General features: G+C 45.1%; 1 protein-coding gene across 1 annotated transcript in view; it reads right to left on the reverse strand.

The window, feature by feature from the left end:
- The window catches only part of LOC123765942 (tripartite motif-containing protein 59-like), a 129,513-nt gene extending 106,188 nt beyond the window's left edge, over nt 1-23,325 (reverse strand). The window contains exons 1-2 of the mRNA XM_069337369.1: nt 23,123-23,325; nt 19,316-19,386 (exon numbers count right to left, since the gene is read on the reverse strand). Coding sequence (XP_069193470.1) covers nt 19,316-19,321 — 6 coding nt within the window. The 5' untranslated portion in view covers nt 19,322-19,386; nt 23,123-23,325. The remainder of the gene's footprint in view (nt 1-19,315; nt 19,387-23,122) is intronic.
- Nucleotides 23,326-23,694: the final 369 nt, after the last annotated feature.

A 23,694-nucleotide genomic window follows, 5' to 3' on the forward strand; every position in this document is an offset into this window, starting at 1 on the left:
CGTCTCAAAGCTTTTAAATGCACTCTTTGGAAAGGAGATGAGAAAGGTATCAAATACATGGAAGATACTTGAAGGCCAGGTCCCAAATTTGCACAGTAGAACAACAACATACTGGAGCGAAAGGTATGGAAGGAAATGCAGAATAGAACCAGTGAGTAGTAGATGTGCTATAGGCACAATCAGAGAGCACTGTCTAAACATTAGGGGTCCACAGCTGTTCAACACCGTACCAGCAAGCATTAGAAATATTGCCAGAACGAAGGAGGATGTATTCAAGAGGCACATGGACAGGTTCTTGCAAGAAGTGCCGGACCAACCAGGCTATAGTGGATATGTGGGCCTGCAGACTGCTTCAAGCAACAGCCTGTTGGACCAAGTTATCAGAAGTCGAGCCTGGCCCCCCAAGTCAGGCTTGGGGAGTAGAAGAACTCCCGAAACCCTCTCCAGGTGTGCTCCGTATGAGACAAACTTTAATGATACTATTAAAAGTCTATCAGAAAAGATAAAAACAGTCACCATAGCACCAGACAGATGCTCACTAAACTCGTTTATCCCAATGATAAGTAAGATCTCATTCAATAAACTGCAAATAAAAAAAAACTATACATTAACCCTTTAACCGCTAGGGGCTTTTTGGCCTGCAATACCACCAGGCACAACAACAACAAAAAATCCAAAAAATTCTTTCATCATATAAGTGTTCATTTGTGTTCCTTGATCATGGAAAAAAATTAAAAAAAAAATCACAAGCGACTTATTTTGGCCGCTATAGGGCGGGGAAGTCTGGCAAAAAAACCAGCGTTGAATGTAATGAAACGCCATTTTCTGGGTGAGTCCCGGAGGCTCCCCGGAGCTATCCCAGGCTGATATGCTAATGTCAGACTTTGGCATCAGTCATGTGTATGGAGTTCTTAGGCCTACCGGGGACCACGGCCAGAACCGGGCCCCCTCAGAGAGGCAAGGGGAGCAATGGCCTATAGAAGCCCCCGTGTAGTTGGAAGCATTCTATGTCTGCCATCGACCGGAACAGGCACCCAGAAAGGTAAGCGCCCCAAAACAAACCCCTATTCTGGTTAAAATTGCTACCTAATACCGAACTAGTGGATAGAACTCCCCAACCGAAAACAAGCAAATTAGTGTGACGTCACACACTGCCACGCCGCTGTCTGCGCAGCTCCCCCCTCCCCGGGAGGGGGAAGGGGGAGCCCCAGACCCCCCGCGCCGGCTACCCACACCTCAGTTCTTGAGGCTGGATGTCAAAAACGCGAAAAACCGCCGACCGGAGGGAGGGAGGGATGCCGGGGAGCCTCCGGGACTCACCCAGAAAATGGCGTTTCATTACATTCAACGCTGGTTTTCTGGGGGGAGCCCCGTCGGCTCCCCGGAGCTAACTACCCACAGACAGAAAAAGAGGGACTTACCCGGGAGGCGGTCGTCGCTCACCCCTCAACTCGAAGCCGAGACAACTGGCTGCAACCGCCGACCCAAAGCAACACAGGCCCGACGAGGGCCAGGGACATTCACAAGGTAACGAGCAGCCAGGACCCTGTTCGACCGCCAAAATCCCCGCGCCCGAATATCAGACCAAGACATATTCCCAAAGACGGCAGCAAGAGCCGCGAACTTACGAACGTCATGGGCACGGGGATAGACCGCAGGCTGGCTAGACCTAATAACCCTGCGGACGACCTGAGAGACCCGAACCCGCGAACAGGGAAGAAGGGAAACCGGATCAACCCACAGCGCGTCCCCGGACACAGAAGCTGTGGCGCGCAAATAACGGCGAAGTGCCGCAACCGGACACAAAACATGATGCACCCCCGGCCTGACCAACCAAGCATCAACCACCCATGGACCCCTCCGGAACGCAGCAGTCTCATTCTTCGCCAGAAAAGAAGGAGACGGCTGCAAACGAACAAAACTATCACCACGACCAAAAGAGCAGAAACCCCTACGCCGGAGGAGAGCATGAAGCTCCCCTACCCGACCCCCAGAGGCCAAAGCCAACAAGAAAAGTGCCTTGGAAAAACAATCCTGGACCGAAGGGGCCACAACGAAACGAGGAGATGAAAGGAAAGCGAGCACTCTGTCCAAAGACCAGGACGGCTCAGGCGACGCATGAGCAGGCCGGAGGTGAAACAATGCACGAGACAGCTTGCGAAACGGCGCAGACGTAACATTGATACCGAAAGCAAGCTGAAGCGGCTCCGCCAGCGCCGCACGATACGAAGCGACAGTGTTAGGCATAAGATGACGGTCCTGAAACAACCACGAGAGGAAGGACAAGACCACCCGAACAGACAAGGAGCTAACACGACGAAGACGCAAAAAGAAACGGAAGGACCGCCAGGAAACTTCATACTGCCGCCGAGAAGAAGCCCTCAGGTGGGACACCAACAAGGAGGCCACCTGATCACCATAGAGATGATGATAGACTCGAGTCAAAAAAACCATACGCGAAGACTCGAGGAGAAGATCGAACCAGCTACGTGACGTACCGGCCGGATCTGCTGAAAGAGGCGGAGCCGCGGGAAAACCCTCGGGTTCGGACACCGAGCAACCAGCGCCTGAAACCAAGGCTGGGCCGGCCACCAAGGGGCCAGAAGGACAACTCTCCCCCGGTAAGTCTCTAAGCGAGTCAGGACCTGGAGCAACAGCCGAACTGGGGGAAAGAGGTACAGGAACCCCCACCTCGACCAGTCGAGCCGAAAGGCATCGACCCCGACGGCCTCGCAATCGGGGAAGGGCGCCGCATAAACGGGAAGACGCCGCGACCACGCCGACGCGAAGAGGTCCACCTCGGGGCGCCCGAACGTCTGGCAAAGCCAACGGAAGGACTCGTCGTCGACCGTCCACTCCGTGGAGAGGGGAACGAAGCGAGACAGGGCGTCAGCCAAGACGTTGGACACGCCCCGTACGTGAACCGCCAGGAGAGCCAAACCCCGAGAACTCAGCAGACGAGTCACCCGAAGCGACCAACCCCAAAGAGACAAGGACCGCATCGAACCCCCGCGGTTCAGGCAATGAACCACTGGAGAGCAGTCCGAATGGAGCCGAATCGTCGATCCGCAGGCCACCCGAATCCTCCCCAGAGCAAACCACACTGCCGCGAACTCCCGCACCGTACTGTGAGCTCGACGGAAGGACGGATCCCAACGCCCCTGGCCGGCCTGGTGAGCACTGGTCACAAAACCCCAGCCGAGAGACGACGCATCCGTGTACACATCGAGCGAGGGCTCGGGTAGGCGCCAAGGCACTGAACCCCGAAATACCCGAAGAGGAAGCCGGTGACGCAGCAACCGACGCAAGTCCCCCGGGGGTCGAACTCTGCGATCGCGAGAGAGGCGGAAGGGGGAACCCCGAAGGAACCAGAACAGCCGTCGAAGCCAAACCCGACCCGGCGGGTAGACCACCATCGCGAAGTTCAGGCTCCCGCACAGCCCCTCGAGCAACCGCCGGGTGACCCGAGGGCCCTCCAGAAACAGGCGAAGGCGGGACCGCAGCCGCAGGAGAGACTCCGGAGGGAGAGACAAGGAGGCGGTCCGAGAGTCCCACACGAGACCCAGCCAAGTCCGAACCTGAGAGGGAACCAGATGGGACTTCCTCCAGTTCACCAAGAACCCGAACCCGGCGAGCTGGGAAAGAACCAAATCCCTGGCTAGCAAGCAAGCTGACTGGCTGGGAGCCCAAACCAGCCAGTCGTCGAGGTAGGCCAACACCCGAACACCTAGGAGACGCAAACGAGCCACCACAACCCGTGTAAGGCGTGTGAACACGCGAGGTGCCAGGTTCAACCCGAACGGGAGACAACGAAAGCGGTAACTCAGACGCCCCACTACAAAACCGAGCCAGTCCCTGAACCGCGGATGAATCGGGACATGCCAATAAGCGTCCCGGAGGTCCAGGGACACCATCCAAGCACCCGGCTCCAAGAGGAGCCGAACCTGAGACAGCGTAGTCATCCGAAAGGAGGGGCAATGAACCCAGGGGTTCAGACGGGACAAGTCCAGAATGAACCGCAGGTCCGCGCAGTCCCGTTTCGGAACCGGAAACAGACGGGAAACCCATCTGAGGGACGACGTCGTTTCGACGACGCCCAAGCGTACCCACTCCAAGACGACTCGACAGAGCGCAGGGGAAGAAGCCTGCCCCGCCAGCCCCGACCCCCCAAAGGGGGGAGGGGCCACCCAACGCCACCGCAGGCCGCGAGACACGACCCGAAAGGCCCACGAATCGTGGGACCAGGCGCGGGCGAACAGCGCAAGCCGCCCCCCCATCGCCCCGTCAAAGGGGCAAACCGCGAAAGGGCCGGAGACCCTTACGAGACCCAGAACCCCGCACAGCGCGAACACCGCGCCGACCAGACGAGGGAGGGTCCGCAGGAGGAGCCAACCCCAAACCTGACACCAGAGGCCTACCACGACGAGAGGAACCCCGAGCCCTGGCACGACCTTTCCGGGAAGACCCACCCCGGGACCCCCGGAAAACCAACAAGTCCGACATCGGACGACAAGCCGCCGACGCAGCCTGAATAAACTGCGCCACGGCCGACTCCCCAAACAGGAGAGGACAAAAAGGTGAAGAACGCCTAAGAGCCAGAGCCCAAGCAGATTCCACGGAGGAACCCAGCACCGCCTGCCGACACGCGAGATGGGAAGCATAGAACAGGGAAACCGCATCCCGCAAAATCGGCGTGAACAGCTTCAACAAGACAGCCGACGAACGCGCAGCCGAGGACAAGGTGCCGGACCCCGGGACGGACCCAAGCGTCCCCACATCCTCCACGAGCCAATCCGAAGACAGCTCCAGGAGGGAAAAGAACCGCAAGGCCGAACACAAAAGGCCCCGAGCGCGCAAGTCCTCCGCCACGAGCGCCGCCGAAAGGGAGGGAACCTGCACATGGAGCTGAATAACGCCCACATCGCGGGGAAGGGCAGGGGCAAACAAGCACTCATTCAGGTACTCAAGGTCACCCCCCAGGAAAACCTGAAGCACCGTGGAAGCTTCCCGCCACTCCAGCGTGCGGGAACGACAGAAGGAATGCCAGGAATCCAGACCAAACAAGGGGCAGTCTGCTAGCCAGGATGACTCCGGAACCTCGTAACGGAGCCAGAAAGGGAACGAAGTCCCAAACCTGAACGTGGACGGATCCATTTCCGAGGCATAATCCGGGTCACGCAGGAGGTAAGCTGCAAAGGCCGCTCGCACCACACCAGGTTGGATGCGATAAGCCGAAAACCTCCGGAAGGACGGAACCGACGTACCCGGGGGAACACGGAACCGTACCCGGGGAGGGGCCGACACCAAATCCAACTCGTACGCAGAGGGGGGGAAAGAAAACCCCACTCCTTGTAACAATAAGCCCCGCTCAGTGGGAAGAAAAACCCAGGCGGGGTCCAGCGGGGCCCAAGGCCCCCAAGTCAGCCCCTCCCCAGCCTCGAGGTCCGTCACCACAGGACCCGAGGCCGAGTCCTCTCCCCAAGCCCCGACCCCACAAGACAAGGACGGAGCAGCCGGAAAAGCTGGAGGAAGGGGGGCCCACTGGTCAGACCCTGAAGCTTCGGCCGGGAGACAAGACTCGAATGCCTCTGCCGCCCCCCCGGAAGGGGCAACCCCCGAAGCTGCCCGAGTCTCGAGATCAAGTAACCCCTGCTCCGACCCCGAAACCCTCAGACGCTTCGGGGCCGGAAGCAGGGGCGGGGGACCAGAACGAACAGAAGGGGAAGGACGAGGAGGTGCGGACTGAACCAGGATCGAAGCGACCCCCACCCCCAAGTCCGGGTCTCGAAAAGCAAAGCGGGGCAGCCCCGGGCATCCGGGGAAGCAACCAACCGAGCGCGTTGCAACAGACGAAACCTAGACTGCAACGCACGTGCCGCCTGTACCCGAATAGAATCATCAGAGGATTGGGTAAATTGAGTCACAAGCAAGCAGCAACACTCACAGGACTCAGGGTCGAAAGTATCACCGACCCAACAGGCAGCGTGGCAGAGGCAAAAACAATGAGGGTCACCCTGAGACAAGGGGACCGAGCAACCCTCAAACTCGCACACAGCGAGTGGGGACTCCGGGGTCACATCCATCGGACCCACGCGCCCCCTAGGGGATTCCCAGGGTCCTGAGCATTTACTTTAAGAGGACTCGCGCTCAGGTAGTCCCAGGCAGGGTGCTGCAAACCGGCGCCCAAAACTACCAAGCAAACTTCTAAAGCTGAACCCCAGGGACGTGTACACTCACGGGGACCTAGCAGGGGGCGCCACCGAGGAGAACAGTGGAAGGGCAAAAACAAACTGAATAAAATGACAGAACCCCCCACCAGGCAAAAACAAAAAGAAAAACAAAACCCCGCAAGAGGACAGCGAACCCCAAGGAACAGAGCCGGCCGCGATGTCGGGAAGTACAAGCTGAGCAGCACCCTGCGCCCCTACCAGTGCAAACTGCCTCTTACCTGCCGGTAACAAGGGAGAACAGAACACCCAAGAGCCCAACAGGCAGCCGAAAAACCGAAAGGTAAAACGGACCAGCAGAGGCAGACCCCGAGGAGCCTGTGGAAGGTGGCCCCAAGCCCCAAGGGCAGTACTTACAGGGCACCTAGGGAAGGCAGCCCTAGGCGCATGCAGCCCGAGTACTGAAGATAACTCCTGGCTCTCGCACCCACAAAACTAACACCACACTCAAAGCACAGTGCAGTAGCGACACCGGAGCCAGAGCACACGACCATCGCCTATAGCATCAGCCTCAAGAACTGAGGTGTGGGTAGCCGGCGCGGGGGGTCTGGGGCTCCCCCTTCCCCCTCCCGGGGAGGGGGGAGCTGCGCAGACAGCGGCGTGGCAGTGTGTGACGTCACACTAATTTGCTTGTTTTCGGTTGGGGAGTTCTATCCACTAGTTCGGTATTAGGTAGCAATTTTAACCAGAATAGGGGTTTGTTTTGGGGCGCTTACCTTTCTGGGTGCCTGTTCCGGTCGATGGCAGACATAGAATGCTTCCAACTACACGGGGGCTTCTATAGGCCATTGCTCCCCTTGCCTCTCTGAGGGGGCCCGGTTCTGGCCGTGGTCCCCGGTAGGCCTAAGAACTCCATACACATGACTGATGCCAAAGTCTGACATTAGCATATCAGCCTGGGATAGCTCCGGGGAGCCGACGGGGCTCCCCCCAGAAAACAGGCATTGACAGAGCAAGTGTCCGTGGCAGTCTGCTATGCCCGAGCTGTCAGGCGGGAGTTGCCACAAAGATATTATTACCTAATTATTTCAGTGTCTTTGATTGATTTTTTCTTAGTTTTTTGCAGTAATATTATTCAATAAAGTGTAGTGATATATTTATATAATAAAATGTGTGAACCATCACTATACTCAAAATTATGGTGTGCATATCAGTGATTCAATTATTATGTTCATAAAACTATAAACAAATAGTTTTGCTGTTATTACACTATATTCACAGTATAAGTATATGTATGTTTTATTCGCCATAACGAACCACTAAGTTAGTATGGTGAGTCAAAAAGGAGCATGGAGTGGCTGCCCCGCAAGCACAAGGTGAGTACACAACAGCCACCCAGCCACTGGCCGCGACTCCCTCACCTTCTCACTCGCCAACATTCTCCTCCCACCATAATGTTTTTGCTTTTATTCACTATATACAGACATTATATATAAGTATCTACATGTGTTGTTCACCATAACTGTACATCTAAGCTGGTATAGTGAGTTCAGGCAATAAGAGACGTAGCTACACACACACATTCAGCTGGTGGCTGCCTCTCTCAATGGTTCAAGGGCCAGATGCCTAATATTTCTCCTCTAACAATACTGTTTGTGGTGTTATTACACTATACACACACATTATATATAAGAATCTACATGTTTTATTCACCATAACTGTAGAAATAAGCTGGTATGGTGCCCAAAGACCAAAGTGGCCACCAGTACACAACATGACTTGTCATGCAGATGACACCACCTACCTCACCAAATGGCTGCTACCAACACACTCCTATTGCTGTTATTACACTCTATACACACGTTATATATAAGTATCTACATTTGTGTTCACCATAGCAAACCACTAAGCTGGTATGGGGAGAGCAGACAATAAAAGGTGGCCACACTGAGTCAGCAGACAATGCTACCTCCCTCCCCACCAAGATTACTCCTCCCACCACAGCGCTAATTATCACCACAATCCTGCTATTATCAGAATCATGGTCATTTTTATCACAGTCAGGAGGTCTTCTGTAAAACTATCATCGCTAAATAATACCATGTACATATATATATTTTGACATTTTCAGGCGATGCTGTGGTCACAAGCTGAACAGTAGTGCAGTGAGCTCATGCTGTGTGTGTGCCAGCCTTGGTGGCTCACTCAGAACTGAATCTCTCACATGAGGATATGTTACCCACCATTTTTTTTCTAGGCGGCGTCTGTTTACTATCGGCCGTGGCTGGACTATAGCTGCCCCTGTCCCTCGCGGGGCATATAAAATTGTGCGCTAGATCTTCAATTGTATATGTATGTATATGTATGTATTGCGTGGTGTTCGGGAAAGTTACTCCCATCGTATATGTATGTATTCCACGGTTTAAGGGGTTAATGAGTGCCTACCCAAGCAGCGTTGATCCTCCTCTACAGAATGCATCCTATTCGCAAACAAAACCCAAATTTTATCAAGCAGTGCTACACCAGGAACGGAACGATCATTGCTAAGAAAGAAGAGGCAAAAGACATGAAATAAAAAATGTCCAAAAATTATAGGCTTTCTTTGTTGATTGTGACATAACTGGAAACCAGCAAACTTCCAATGTCATTGCTGAAACTAACACATGAGTGACCAAGCCTTACCTAGCCTAACCGTATTTAAATTGTGGCTTTTTTATATTTTTATATTAATTAATAAATGCTTCTTTTTTATATTATTGGCTTCAATTTCATGTAATTTACCCCTCTTATAACTATTACTACAATGACTTCAATTTTATAAAATGTAATATTTTTTTGAATGCTTAATTTGTCTAGTTATCAGATTCTTACCTTACAATATTTGCAACTTACCCATTTATCTGTTGATACTAACACTTCAATTTCCAAAAATGTTATAAACCTTGAACTCTTAATTTGTCAAATTATCTGAATCTTTAATTCATTACTTTGTGAATTAAAAATTAATAATTTAATTTCTCACTTATATATCTGCCCATTTTTATTAGCTACTAGTCTTGTTTGTTGTCTAATATTCCAGTATTGTTAATAGATTCTTAAGCTTTAAGTACATCAGTGTTTCCAGACCATATGTGTTTGTTTCTATTGCATACCCTTATCCAACTTGTCTTATTACCATATGATATTACAGTATTACAATCTTAACCCTTAAACCACACATATCATATATATATATATATATATATATGATATCAGTGACTAAACCAAAACCGCACACATCATTTAAGTATGCTTTTGTGTCTAGCTCTATAATTTAAATGCCCCGCCTGGGATAGGGGCAGCTATAGTACAGCCATGACCGATAGTTGCCAGATGCCACCTAGATAAAATCTAGCCCAACATTCTTGGGTGTGAGAGCGTCAGTATTGAGCAAGCCACCAAGGCTGGTGCACGCAGCACGAGCTCACAGCACCGCTGTTCAGCTTTTGACTACAGCACCGCCTACAAATGCCATAATATATATGATCCTGCTATTATTTAGTGATGATAGTACAGGCATACCTCAGTTTAAGAGTTTAATTGGTTCCTGGAGACGCCTCGTATTCCGAAAACTCGCATTCCGAAGCTAATTTCCCCATAAGAAATAAAGGGAAATGAATTAATCCGTTCCTGACTACCCCAAAAACCCCACATCAAACTAAATTTTTATACCTAATTCATCTAAATAAACCTACAAAACTATGTTCAAGTTATTACTTACCTTGCTGTTGAGTGCTGTAGGCGTATGGAAGATGGTGAGGAGGTGGGAGGAAGAGAGGAGTTACTGTTTGGAAGGGGAATTCCCTTCCATTATCACATCAGGCAGTGAGGACTTCACTGGTATGCACACTGGCACATTTTGCCTGTATACCACTAGGACTTGCTTGTTTTACTAAGAATTTGTCTAATGACACTTGTTTTTCCCTACATTTTAACTCTTGTCTGTAGTAAGACATCACATTATCATTTAAAAGGTCAATGCAACGGCCTGCTACAGCTTTATCTGGGTGAGTTTTTTCAACAAAACTTTGCAGTTCTTCCCATACTTCACACATTTTCTTAATCAAGAAGGGACATCCTCTACTGCCTCTACTCACAGCTATTTTCTTAGGTTGAACCTTACCAATGGCTTTCTTGAGACCCATGGCAAGATATATAATGACAACTTTTATGCTCAAATGGCCAAAAAAACGATAAAAAACTATAAATCCTTGTGAAGAATTCAGGTGGGATAGTCACTGGACATGAGACACTGGTAAACTGAGGCACGATCGCCATGCCACCACGCGCTGGTCGGCCTGTACACGTATCAACAAACTCGCGTCCCGAGGTAACCCTCGCCTTCCGAGACATATTTTTGGAGTAAATCCTGCTCGTCTTCCGAAAAACTTGCATACAGGGACACTCGCATTCCGAGGTACCACTGTATTATAGAAGACCCCTGACTGTGATAAAACTGTCCAGGATTCTGATAATAGCAGGATTGTGGTGATATTTAGTGCTGTGCTCCATGGAGGAAGAAGTAAGGCTGTGGGAGGGAGAGTGGTGGCATCGTCTTCTGACTGTGTGTGGTCTTCTTTTATTGACTGCACTCACCATACCAGCTTAGTGGTTCGCTATGGTGAACACTAATGTAGATACTTATATATAATGTGTGTATAGGGTGTGAAGCTGATGCAGGGAAAGCGTCCAACAGGCATGCCCCAGCTACGATACAAAGACGTATGCAAGAGGGACCTAAAAGCCATGGACGTCGATCTTGCTATGTGGAAGACACTGGCTGCAGACCGTTCAGCCTGGGGGCAGTCTGTTCAAAGAGGTCTCTCCAAGTTCGAGGAGTCACTTGCCAAGGAATCGGAGGCAAAGAGACAGAGAAGAAAGGCCGGTAGCCAGGAAGACAGACCAGAATTGGACTTCGTTTGTGCTCGGTGTGGGATGGACTGCCACTCTCGGATTGGTCTCATCAGTCACACCAGACGCTGCACCAGGATTGAACACTAGGGTGAAACTCCATAGTCTCCCGAGACTGAAGGATGCCTACTACTAGGGTGTGATAACAGCAAGAGGAAGAGGTTGGGAGCCGCCATTTTGGTGAGGGAGGAGCGTCCTCTGCACGACTTGTCATGTTTTTACTGGTGGCCACTATGGTCTTTGGGCACCATACCAGCTTATTTGTACAGGTATAGTGAATAATACAGGTAGATACTTATATATAATGTGTGTATATAGCATAATAATACCACAAACAATATTGTTGGAGGAGAAATATTAGTGCGTCTGGCCTTGAGGGCGGCCGTCACCAGCTGACTGTGTGAGTAGCTACGTCTTCGTGTCTTTACTCACCATAAAAGCTTAGATGTACAGTTATTATGAACAAAAATGTAAATACTTATATATAACGTCTGTGTATAGTGAATAAATGCAAAAACAGTATTGTGGGAGGAGAATGAGGGCGAGTGAGGTGTCGTTGCGGGAGGGAGTGGCAGCGAGTGGCTGGCTGGTGTGTGGCAGTCACTCCTCGTTGCTTTTTGACTCGCAATACCAACTTAGTGGTTCGTTATGGTGAACAAAACATGCAAATACTTACAAATAACCTGTGTATATAGTGTAACAGCAAAATTATTTGTTTATTGTTTTATGAACATAATAATTGAATCACTAATATGCACACCATAATTTTGAGTACAGTGATGGTTCACACATTTTATTATATAAATATATCACAATTCACTGTATTGAATAATATTACTGCAATAAAACTCAGAAAAAATCAGAGACATTGAAATAATTAGATAATAATATATTTGTGGCAACTGCCGCCTGACAGCTCGAGCGGAGTAGACCTCGTCTGGCGAAGGCTCTGCCAACGCCCCTTTTTTGCCACACTTCCCTACCCTATTGCGGCTAAAATATGCCACCTACGATTTTTTTGTTATTTTTTCCATGATCAGGGAACAAAAATGAACACTTGTATCAGACTAAAGAATTTTTGGGGAATTTTTTTTTTGTTGCGCCTGTGGGTGTTTAATCCATTTGGGCCCCTAGCGGTTTGAGGGTTAAGAGATTACTGAATTTTTAATTTGATTAATTATGTTTCCTTTTTTATTAATTATTTTGAATCTGAATCCATTTATTTATTCATAATCTTAATCTAATTGTCTAATTCTTTGTTCTCTTCTTTTTTTTTTTGCCTGTGTATTGCCTGTTTATATTGCATATCCTTGCCTATCTTGTATTATTACCGTATAATATTCATGTATTACAATATTAATGTAATTCTTAACTTAGCTAACTATTTGTATTTCATTTGATTAATTATTTGAATCTCAATTCGTTTACTCTAGAAATCTTAATTTGATTAATTATCTAATTTCCCACTCTTCTGTTCTTTATTATTTTTACTTTCATATCTGGTAAATTTTATTACTTATATACAGTATCTGCTAAATGTTATTACTTACATATCTGCTGAATAATATTTACAATCACTTCTCTACTCTTGCATTTTTTCTTTTCAAATACAGTGCATCATCACTCTAACAGACCCCGCTCTAACGAATTCCCGGATGGTCCAAGTGAATTGCATTTGGCACTAAATGTTCAGTGGAACATACAAAAATTCATTTGTGTTGTTCCAATGATGGTGATGACCTAGTCCGGCATGGCAGGGCTGTGAGAGCTGTGTATTGTACACACACTCCACATCGTTCACTTCAATATCCATATCACTAGTAGCAGACACCTGTGTTAGGTCTTTTTCCAGATTTGGGTTATCAAAATCATTGGCATGCTCATCTTCAAGCAATATGCCTTTCTATTCCAACATCAAATGATGTTTTCTTGAAAACAAGGCCGACTAGGGCTGGGAGCTTGATATGGATGAATACGACATGGTTGCTACCTTGAATATGAGCCTGCCCATGACCGTGGGGAATGCTGGGAATTTTTTTCAATCTGGCAAACACCTCAGGAATCCATCTTGTACCCAAGTCAACACCGTGTTGGACAGGTGTTTGGGAGCCAGAGGCGCGTGTGCCACTCATTGTTGCTCACTCAGTACTAACCCAGCCAGCAGCCCTACGACATTCTGGGAATTTTTTCCAAGATGGCTGCCTCTCACAGTAGGTCCTAAGAGTCCATTTTGTACCCAACCTACCGCGAGTGTGCTTCGACCGTATACAAAGAAATAAAAAATACTTTTGTCAGTTGGCGCAGTAATTAGCGAATGGCATTTGTCGTTTTGCGCAATGCAGTGGTTAAGGTGTTATGCACACCCCTGATTGAGCAAAATTATGCGCTATTTGCATTTCAGAGGGTTAATACACTCAACATAACTGGGTAATAACACCATGATTAACCCTTAAACTGCGCAACACGTCATATGATGTGTTGGGTAACTTGCTATATATTGGGCAAATGACGTGATGGAATACCGCACAAGATTTGAATGGCCATCGGGGTAGGGGGGCCCCCATATGCTGCCGAGGGGCTATAGTAAACCAGCTGCCATTTTGTAAAAAAAAAACCAGCTCACGCTACCAATGCATGGGAGGCCCCAATTACCCAGCGGTCACCATGTCAAATGCACAGCCAAACGCCTCCCGCGCACACACCACGCAATCACTTACTCAAGAGCAAATAACTAGTGAATTATTTTCTGATGGTGAGGAAAGTGATTTTTGATGACCCTGACATTGATAAGGACTACAGACAATTGACCGATGATAGTAGCACAGACAGTGAATATGAGATACAGTCTCCTCCCACGGCAAGGCATACATGCTCACCGGTGCCTCCTCGCCCAGTGTCTACTCCAATTCACCCACGACCACACAGTTCTTGTGCTTATTTAGAGTACGAGGATATTTTGGACAACGAGTCAGAGGAAGGTGACTCATTTTCTGGTTTTAGTGAAGTGGATTCAGAGCATAGTGTTACCGTGCCTGTTGCTAGTACCAGTGGTGATACCAGGCGAGAACTTGTCACGTCAGCAGCGTCTCGCCCAGCCAAGCGCTGCCGTATGGCACCACATGAGGAACCAAGACCCTCATGTTCACGTGATTTCACCTCACGTTCACATAGCGGCCGTACTTTGTGTAGACGGGCTACAGCTCCTGGTCCACGGTGTACAACGCTTCCTCGCTGTCGTGCCACTGTTGCGCCTCGCAGGACCCCAGGTGTCCTTGTGTGGAGTGATAGTGACGATTTTATTCCTCTAATTCCTGCCTTTGACAATAAAGTTGGGATTACAGACCTTTTCCCTGATAATGGTGAGGACATGTGTGAAATGGATTACTTTAGAGCATTTTATGATGAGCCGCTCATGGAATATAATGTACACCAAATGAACCTTCATGCGACTCATCTCATTGGAAAAGAGATAACAGAATATTCACGATTGCAGCATTGGAAAAACTCTACTGTAGGTGAAATGTATGTATTTTTGGCAATATGTATGTTGATGAAACATTGTGTCAAACACGCTATCACAGATTATTGGAGCAAAGACCAGACTATTCCAACACCTTTCTTCGGGAAATATATGTCCCGAGACAGGTTTCAGATACTCCTCAGGTGTCTTCATTTTGCAAGTAATGAGGACCGGACAGAGGATGATAGATTTTGGAGAGTCAGACACTATATGAATGAAGTGACTGGAAAGTTCAGAGATTTCTATGTACCAGCACAGAAGCTGGTGATTGACGATTCCCTTGTGCTTTTCAGAGGACGTGTTGCATTCAAGCAGTATATTCCCTCCAAACGCAACAGATTTGGATTGAAATTCTTTGTTCTTCGTGACTGTGAAACAGGATACGTGTTACACACGATTCTGTATTCTGCTAGCGATGTAGACATTCCCAGTAACGACCAACATGGTTTCTCAGGTAGTGTGGTGAAGTCACTGATGGTACCATGGATGAACAAGGGCCACATTTTATACACGGATAACTGCTATACAAGTCCCTTGCCAGCTAGGTTCTTGATTTAAAATAGAACTGGATTGTTTGGTACAGTAAAGCCAAGAAGAAGGGAAATGCCAGTGTTTGACAATAAACTTGAAGTTTGTGACTGCCAGCTAAGAAAAAGTGATCAAATATGCTCAGTTAGGTGGAAAGACAAAAGAGAAGTGAACTTGCTGACAACCGTTCGTGATGGTACAATGATGAACAGTGGCAAGGTGAACTGAGTAACGCAAGAACCAGTATATAAGCCAGATTGTGTTCTTGACTATAATATCAACATGCGTTTGGTTGATAAATCTGACATGATGGTGGGCACTGTCGAGTGTGCAGAAAACATTGAAGTGGACGAAAAAAGTGTTTTTCCGTCTTGTTGACATAAGCATGCTGAATAGCTATAATATGTATCTGGTGAAAACTGGACATAAACCAAGTTTCCGTTCGTTTGCTTTTACACTTGGGACACAGTTATTAGCAAAGTTTGGCAAAGAAGTTCCTGGCATACAAAGACCCATCATGAACCCAGTGTTGCAGCATGCTGCTACACCCAGGCTCGCTCACATGGAGGGCTTTCAAGCACACAGACTAAAACATTTGCCACCAGCTGGAAAGCATGCAATAGGCAAGCGTGATTGCTTAGTTTGTAGAACAAAAAAAAAGAGATCAGAAACGTAAACATGTGCAAACATGGTGTGAAGCGTGTGCAGTTCCATTATGTGCTGTCAACTGCTTCAATGCCTACCACTCTCTTCAAGACTTCTTAAATGTGCAATAATATTACAAAAACCTGTAAATAGTGTGTACATGTGTGTGTAAATATAATAATGAACAATCTGAATACATATTATATTGGCATAATGGGAAAACATTTTTGTGCGCATGTGTATACTCAATGTATGCAACATTTATTACCATTGAACATGAAGTAACATTATAAGCAACACAATTAGTGAATATTTGTGATAAAATATGCGTAGACACTATAAATAATGCCGCGAAAATAAATTCGTAGCAATTCTGGCTGCTTGAAGACTGCGCGCGATGCCTCTGGGCCGCACCTTGCATGAGCAAGCATGCAGGGTGTGACGTCATCGCTCATATTGTCGACTCATTTATGCCATTTGTATGTACGATTAATTTTTTTCTCTCTTGTGGTCAGGGAACACAAATTAACAGGTTAGGAAACAATTTTTTTTCTTTTTTGTTATGCACCTGTGGGTGACAAGGTGCAAATAGCCCTTAGCAACACAAGGGTTAACCCTTAAACTGCGCAATGCGCCTGCAGGTCCACATCTGGTTTGCGCAACGCGCCTCCGGGTATTTTTATTTTTCACGTTCCATTCAAAACTCCCGCGGCTACGTGGGGTTCACATCAGCTTCCTCAGGGCTCTTGTAAACAGACGCCATCTTTAAAAAAAAGTCGTGGTCCACATTCCCGGGTGTTGGAGCCTCAGTAGTGAGTGAGCAACCAAGGCCGGCGCATGCAGTATGAGTGCACAGCACTGCTGTTCAGCGTGTGACCACAGCATCGCCTAATAATGTCAAAATATATATATATAATCTGTATTATTTAGCCATGATAGTATTATAGAAGAGCCTGAGTGTGATAATGACCTGGAACAATGTTCAAATATCAGTGATTCAATGCTGTTCACGATGTTCACAGCACCACAGCATTATTTCGTCCATTTGGAATCTTCAAATGACTTCTTAGGTTCCTTTTCAAAATAAACGTGTGGTCAATTATTCATTTACAGGAATTAGTGACCAGGATTGTGGCTATAATTAGCATTGTGCGTAGTATTGTGGAAGGAGGAATTTTGGTGAGGGAGGGAGGGAGAGAATTGAGGTAGCCTCCACTGTGTGTGGGAGCCAATCTTGTTTTGCTCACCATACTAGCTAAGTGGTTCACTACGGGGAACACATATGTACATGGGTATATACAGTGTGTGTATATAGTATAATAACAGCAACAAGAGCATGTTGGGAGGAGCTATTTTTGTGAGGGAGGTGACGTCGTAATCGCAGCGTCGTCTGCTGTGTGATTTCTCATGCAGTGTACGGTATTGTCAAAATACCATACAAAATACCATATTGTCAAAAATAGCAACTGTACTGTTAGGACACAATACCGGCTTACTTGCATAGTTCTGGTGAATAAAACATGTAGATAGGTATACATAACATATGTAAATAGTGTAATATAAACAGTAAGAGTATGGTGGGAGGAGGGGTGATGGCGAGTACGATGTTGGAGGAGAGAAGGAGGACTGGCTGGCTGGGTGTGGCAGCTCACACTCGCTGAGTTCTGAGTGTGTTTATGGTGTGTGACAGTGCAGTGTGTGTAAATGTGTTGTAAATATACATAAATGAACCTGAAACATTGGTGTGAATAACAGTATGGTGGGAGGAGGGGTGATAGTGAGTACGATGTTGGAGGAATAAGGGAGGACTGGCTGGCTGGGTGTGGCTGCTCACACTCGAGGAGTTCTGTGTATGTTGATGGTGAATGTATATACTGTGTGACAGTGTATAGTGTGTAAATAGATTGTATATATACATAAATTAGCATGATACATGGTAAATATGTGCAACATACGTGTACACGTGTCTTGCACGTAACACAGTGTCTTCGGACAGTACGGATTTTTACTGCCATAATATAGTGTACGTGTTCATTATACAGTACATAGAATTAGCACGTAAAAACAAATAAAATGTATTTGGAACTGTGCGCAAAAAATGAAAAAAAATATATTTGCGGCAACTCGCGCACCCCGCGCCCCACTGGCCCCGGGAGCGTACGTCACGGGCGAATGGGGAATGATGACGTCACGCCCCAACTTATGGATCCCATAGCAGCCAAAGTAAGTACAATTTCGATTTTTTTTTTTACATACCCATATTCAGGGAAGGGTTTTTGACACTTTAAACAAAAAATTCCAGAGAATTTATTTCCTGCGCACTGCAGGGGTGTCATATTTGGAGGCAACGCAGTTAAGGGGTTAATACACTCAACATCACTGGGTAATGCCAATATGATTAATACACTCACCATCACTGGGTAATGATTATAATTAATACACTCGCCATCACTGGTAAATGACAACACCAACATTAATACAGGCATACCTCAGTTTAAGAGTTTAATTGGTTCCTGAATACGCCTCGTATTCCGAAAACTCGCATTCCGAAGCTAATTTCCCCATAAGAAATAAAGGGAAATGAATTAATCCGTTCCTGACTACCCCAAAAACCCCACATCAAACTAAATTTTTATACCTAATTCATCTAAATAAACCTACAAAACTATGTTCAAGTTATTACTTACCTTGCTGTTGAATGCTGTAGGCGTATGGAAGATGGTGAGGAGGTGGGAGGAAGAGAGGAGTTACTGTTTGGAAGGGGAGTCCCCTTCCATTATCACATCAGGCAGTGAGGACTTCACTGGTATGCACACTCTGGCACATTTTGCCTGCATACCACTAGGACTTGCTTGTTTTACTAAGAATTTGTCTAATGACACTTGTTTTTCCCTACATTTTAACACTTGTCTGTAGTAAGAAATCACATTATCATTTAAAAGGTCAATGCAACGGCCTGCTACAGCTTTATCTGGGTGAGTTTTTTCAACAAAACTTTGCAGTTCTTCCCATACTTCACACATTTTCTTAATCAAGAAGGGACATCCTCTACTGCCTCTACTCACAGCTATTTTCTTAGGTTGAACCTTACCAATGGCTTTCTTGAGACCCATGGCAAGATATATAATGACAACTTTTATGCTCAAATGGCCAAAAAAACGATAAAAAACTATAAATCCTTGTGAAGAATTCAGGTGGGATAGTCACTGGACACGAGACACTGGTAAACTGAGGCGCGATCGCCATGCCACTACGCGCCAGTCGGCCTGTACACGTATCAACAAACTCGCGTCCCGAGGTAACCCTCGCCTTCCGAGACATATTTTTGGAGTAAATCCTGCTCGTCTTCCGAAAAACTCGCATACAGGGACACTCGCATTCCGAGGTACCACTGTACACTAGTTAATGAAAATATCTTGATTAATACACTCACAATCACTGGATATCGACATCAACATGATAAACACACACACTGGTAGTACAGTAAGAATAAAATTGTCCTTACCATCATTAATGGGCAAAAGTTGTGTTTGCTATCGTCCTTGGTAGCCGAGCAGAGACTGGAAGCAGTATTACCTATTAAGGCAAAATAAAACAAATTTAAGGTTTCTATGACTAAATTTTTCCCACCAAAACACAGTAAATATTTAGAAAAATTAAATAATTTTTTTTAGGTATTATGCTTTGAGCAAAAGTAAGGAGGGTGGGCAGGAGTAAGGAAGGTGGGCAGGAGTATGGAGGGTGGGCAGGAGTAAGGAGGGTGGGCAGTAGTAAGGAGGGTGGGCAGGAGTAAGGAGGGTGGGCAGGAATGGGGAAGGGGGTATGGGCAAGTTCTCGGCTGCCTCCCCTCCCTCTCTCTAACAGCCTACGTAATACAAACCACGTGCATTAACCCTAAAGCTGCTACAGCCTGGGCTGTAAAAGCTGGGGCTGGGCAAAAAATATTTGAATTATGTGAAAATTAATATTAAATGTTAAACAAATCTCCAACTTATTGGCATAAGCTTCATGAAAGTTTCATTCCAATATGTTCAGAAATGTATTTTAGACAATTTTTTTTAAAAAGGAAAACATTTTGTTGATAAGGAGAACAGCTCCTATTAACTGGAACTGAGAGATAATGCAGTAATAAAGAGATGCAAGAACTTGTCCAATGTACAAAGAAGAAGAATAGTAGCAAGAAGTGTCCACAAAGTGGATATGCAGCTGGTGCCTGTATACCATTGCTGAGTAATACATAATAATACCAATAATAATGAGTATGTTATCATGCTCTATTTTGTTATATATCATAAAAATGCATTGCCTAATGTTAATATCTGTTACTGTCACCAATGTCCATTTTTTTGTCTCCTTTGTTTATTATCTCATTTTGTTGTAACCTCTACATCCTGGAGAGGTCATACCCATCCCCTAACTATGTCAAGATAGAATGAAATTGATCACCAAATGAATCAGTCACAACTGGCAGAACTTAGGACTTTGAATTTTTATATTTTGTTTTTTTGAGGGTTATTTTTTCTTGACATCATCCCAACACACATTGACCTACAACTTTCACATACTCGAGTACGAATGTCGAACAACGTTTATTAAAGCATACAAGTAAATTAATGAATTAGAACTACCTTATTCATTGTCGATAACTTCAATTATCTAAATAACTAGAGTTTCAACTTTGAATCAGCTTCAAAAATATCCAGTTTCTGACCTATTCTCACCATTTTTACAAATAATGTGCACAGCTGTCTGTTCTACAATCCTATTACAATGGACTTTTCACAAACCCTAAACGATTAAAGTTATCCTTTTTTTCTAAATTTGGCGTATAATTCAAATGCCACATTGACAATTTTTTTTACAATAAACTAAACTGAAAACATATATTCTAAATCTATGAAAATGAAGATCCTATACTATTCTGAGAGCATAACACCACCAAATGAACAATTGGTGATAGTTTATATTTTTGCAGCCGATTTCAAAATCTGAAGTTTTCAATATTCACTTTTATAATTATTATTTATTTTCTTAATTTTCAAGTTACGTTTGTGATCATTTAGACAAAGTTGCAGGATTTGCTAGTATGCACAAAAAATTGGAAAGCATTAGAGCAAATTTGAGAAATTGAACTTTGCCATCAGGTCCTGTTGTATATGTATGCCATGCACAGCTTAAGCGTCATGAAAGTTTCATCCCAATATTTTCAGAAATGTATTTAAATTTTTTTTTTTTTTTAAATAACATTTTGTTGGCAAGGAGAAACGCTCCATTTAACTGGAACTGAGGGATAATGCAGTAATAAAGAGCTGCAAGCATTTGTCCAATGCACAAAGAAGAATAGTAGCAAGAAGTGTCCACAAAGTGGATATGCAGCTGGTGTCTGTATAGCATTGCCGATTAATACATCATAATACCAATAATAATGAGTATGTTGTCATGCTCTATTTTGTTATACATCATAAAAATGCATTGCCTAATGTTAATTTCTGTTACTTTCACAAATGTCCAATTTTTTTTTTGGGGGGGAGGAGATTCGTTTTGTCTCCTTTGTTTATTATCAGATTTTGTTGTAACCTCTACATCCTGGAGAGGTCATACCCATCCCTAACTATGTCAAGATAGGATGAAATTGGTCATCAAATAAATCAGTCACAACTGGCAGAACTTGGGACTGAATTTTTTGACAGTTTTTCAGATTTCAAATTTTATTTTCTTTGTATCTTTAGGTGGTTTTGATGATTAGGGACCAGATTTGGGCTTTATAACTTTTATACAGAATACATTTTTATCCCCTTAATCCCTATATTTTATTTCTCTGGGGGGGGGTATTTTTTCTTGACCTCATTACAACATACATTGACCTAAAAGTTTCACATATTCGAGTACGAATGCCAAACAACCTTTAATAAAACATATAAGTAAATTAATGAATAAGAACTAAATTATTCATTGTCGATAACTTCAACTTCAATTATCTCTAAAACTAGAGTTTCAACTTTGAGTCAGTTTTAAAAAATCCAGTTTCTGACCGATTCTCACCATTTTTCCAAATAATGTGCACAGCTGTCCGTTTTACAATCCGATTGAATGGATTTTTCCCAAACCCTAAATGTTTGGAGTTATCAATTTTTTTTCTAAGTTTGGCATATAATTCAAATGCCACATTGACAAGTTTTTTTTACAGTAAACTAAACTGAAAACATACATTCTAAATCTATGAAAATGAAGATCATATACTATTCTGAGAGCATAATAACACCAAAGGAATAACTGGTGATAGTTTATATTTTTGCAGCGGATTTCAAAATCTGATGTTCTCAATATTCAATTTTATAATTATTTTTTTATTTTCTTATTTTTTAAGTTACGTTTGTGATCATTTAGACAAAGTTGCAGGATTTGCTAGTATGCACAAAAAAATTGGAAAGCATTAGAGCAAATTTGAGAAACTGAACTTTGCCATCATGTCCTGTCGTATATGCTCCCGAAATATGGTGTATATGGTCCCGAAACACTATGCGTGCTAGTGGCTTTACAAGAATGGTAATTTAACTTAATTTCTAAATTCTCTGTTAACCCCCCCCCCCCCCCCCAATATATCTTCTTGTAAATAAATAAATAAATATGTATGCCATGCACAGCTTAAGGGTTAATACAGAACTGTACTGAATAAAATGTATATAATGTCAAACTAACAATAATACTATTTTTAATAAAACAATTTGTAAGTTGATTCTATTAGAAATGCAGCTGAAAGACTTGCTGTAAAGTTAAACATAGACAATTTCAAGGCTAGCACTGAATAGGTATGTCGATTTAAAGAGAGGTAATACATCATTAACATGAAAATTTGTGGTGAGGCATTAAGTGTAGATGTTGGAAGTGCTAATCCATATAAGCATAAACTTTCTCAGCACATGATATCTAATAATCAAAGCTGGTTTTAAGTGTACAAAGCAGATAAAAATGGCTTTATCTGAAAGATATGTATATGATAAGATATATGATAAGATATTTAACTGAAACTATATATTATGAAAGATATTGTAATGAAGCTCACAAAAAAGAAACAAACTAAGATTCAAAAGTTTTGGTATGGTTTCACAGTAGGCCTACAGGACCAGCAACCAGCACTAGCAAGGACTCACCTTCCGAGGATGCCCTGGCAACTGGACCAGCACCCAGCACTAGCAAGGACTCACCTTCCAAGGATGCCCTGGCAACTGGACCAGCACCCAGCACTAGCAAGGACACACCTCCGAGGATGCCCAGGCAACTGGACCAGCACCCAGCACTAGCAAGGACTCACCTTCTAAGGATGTACAGGCAAGTGGACCAGCACCCAGCACTAGCAAGGACACACCTTCCGAGGATGCCCAGGCAACTGGACCAGCACCCAGCACTAGCAAGGACACACCTTCCGAGGATGCCCAGGCAAGTGGACCAGCACCCAGCACTAGCAAGGACACACCTTCCGAGGATGCCCAGGCAACTGGACCAGCACCCAGCACTAGCCATAACTTACCTGGGAGCACCAATTGAGCTGTACAGCACAGTTCTAATGACATTAAATGTACAAAGTGTAGTTTATATGATATAAGTGTACTGCAGTAGTGTGATTCTAGTGGTCTGTACTTTATGTACAGACTGTAGTGTATAATGTACATTTGTTAGCAAAGTTACCGTTCTTTAAACAATTTATATTCATGTGTGTGGCACTCTCAGGATATTAAGGCTAACAAAGTTTGCACTACAAAACTCAACTGGTAGAGTAAGTACAGTACTGTAACGTGCAATATCATTTTATTTCATTGCAATTCAAATTCTTTGTTATTTAAATTTTTCAAAAAGGCAAATGTGCACTGGCATATGTATTAATTT

The sequence above is a fragment of the Procambarus clarkii genome, chromosome 37 (genome assembly GCF_040958095.1).
Source record: "Procambarus clarkii isolate CNS0578487 chromosome 37, FALCON_Pclarkii_2.0, whole genome shotgun sequence".
Taxonomy (NCBI): domain Eukaryota; kingdom Metazoa; phylum Arthropoda; class Malacostraca; order Decapoda; family Cambaridae; genus Procambarus; species Procambarus clarkii.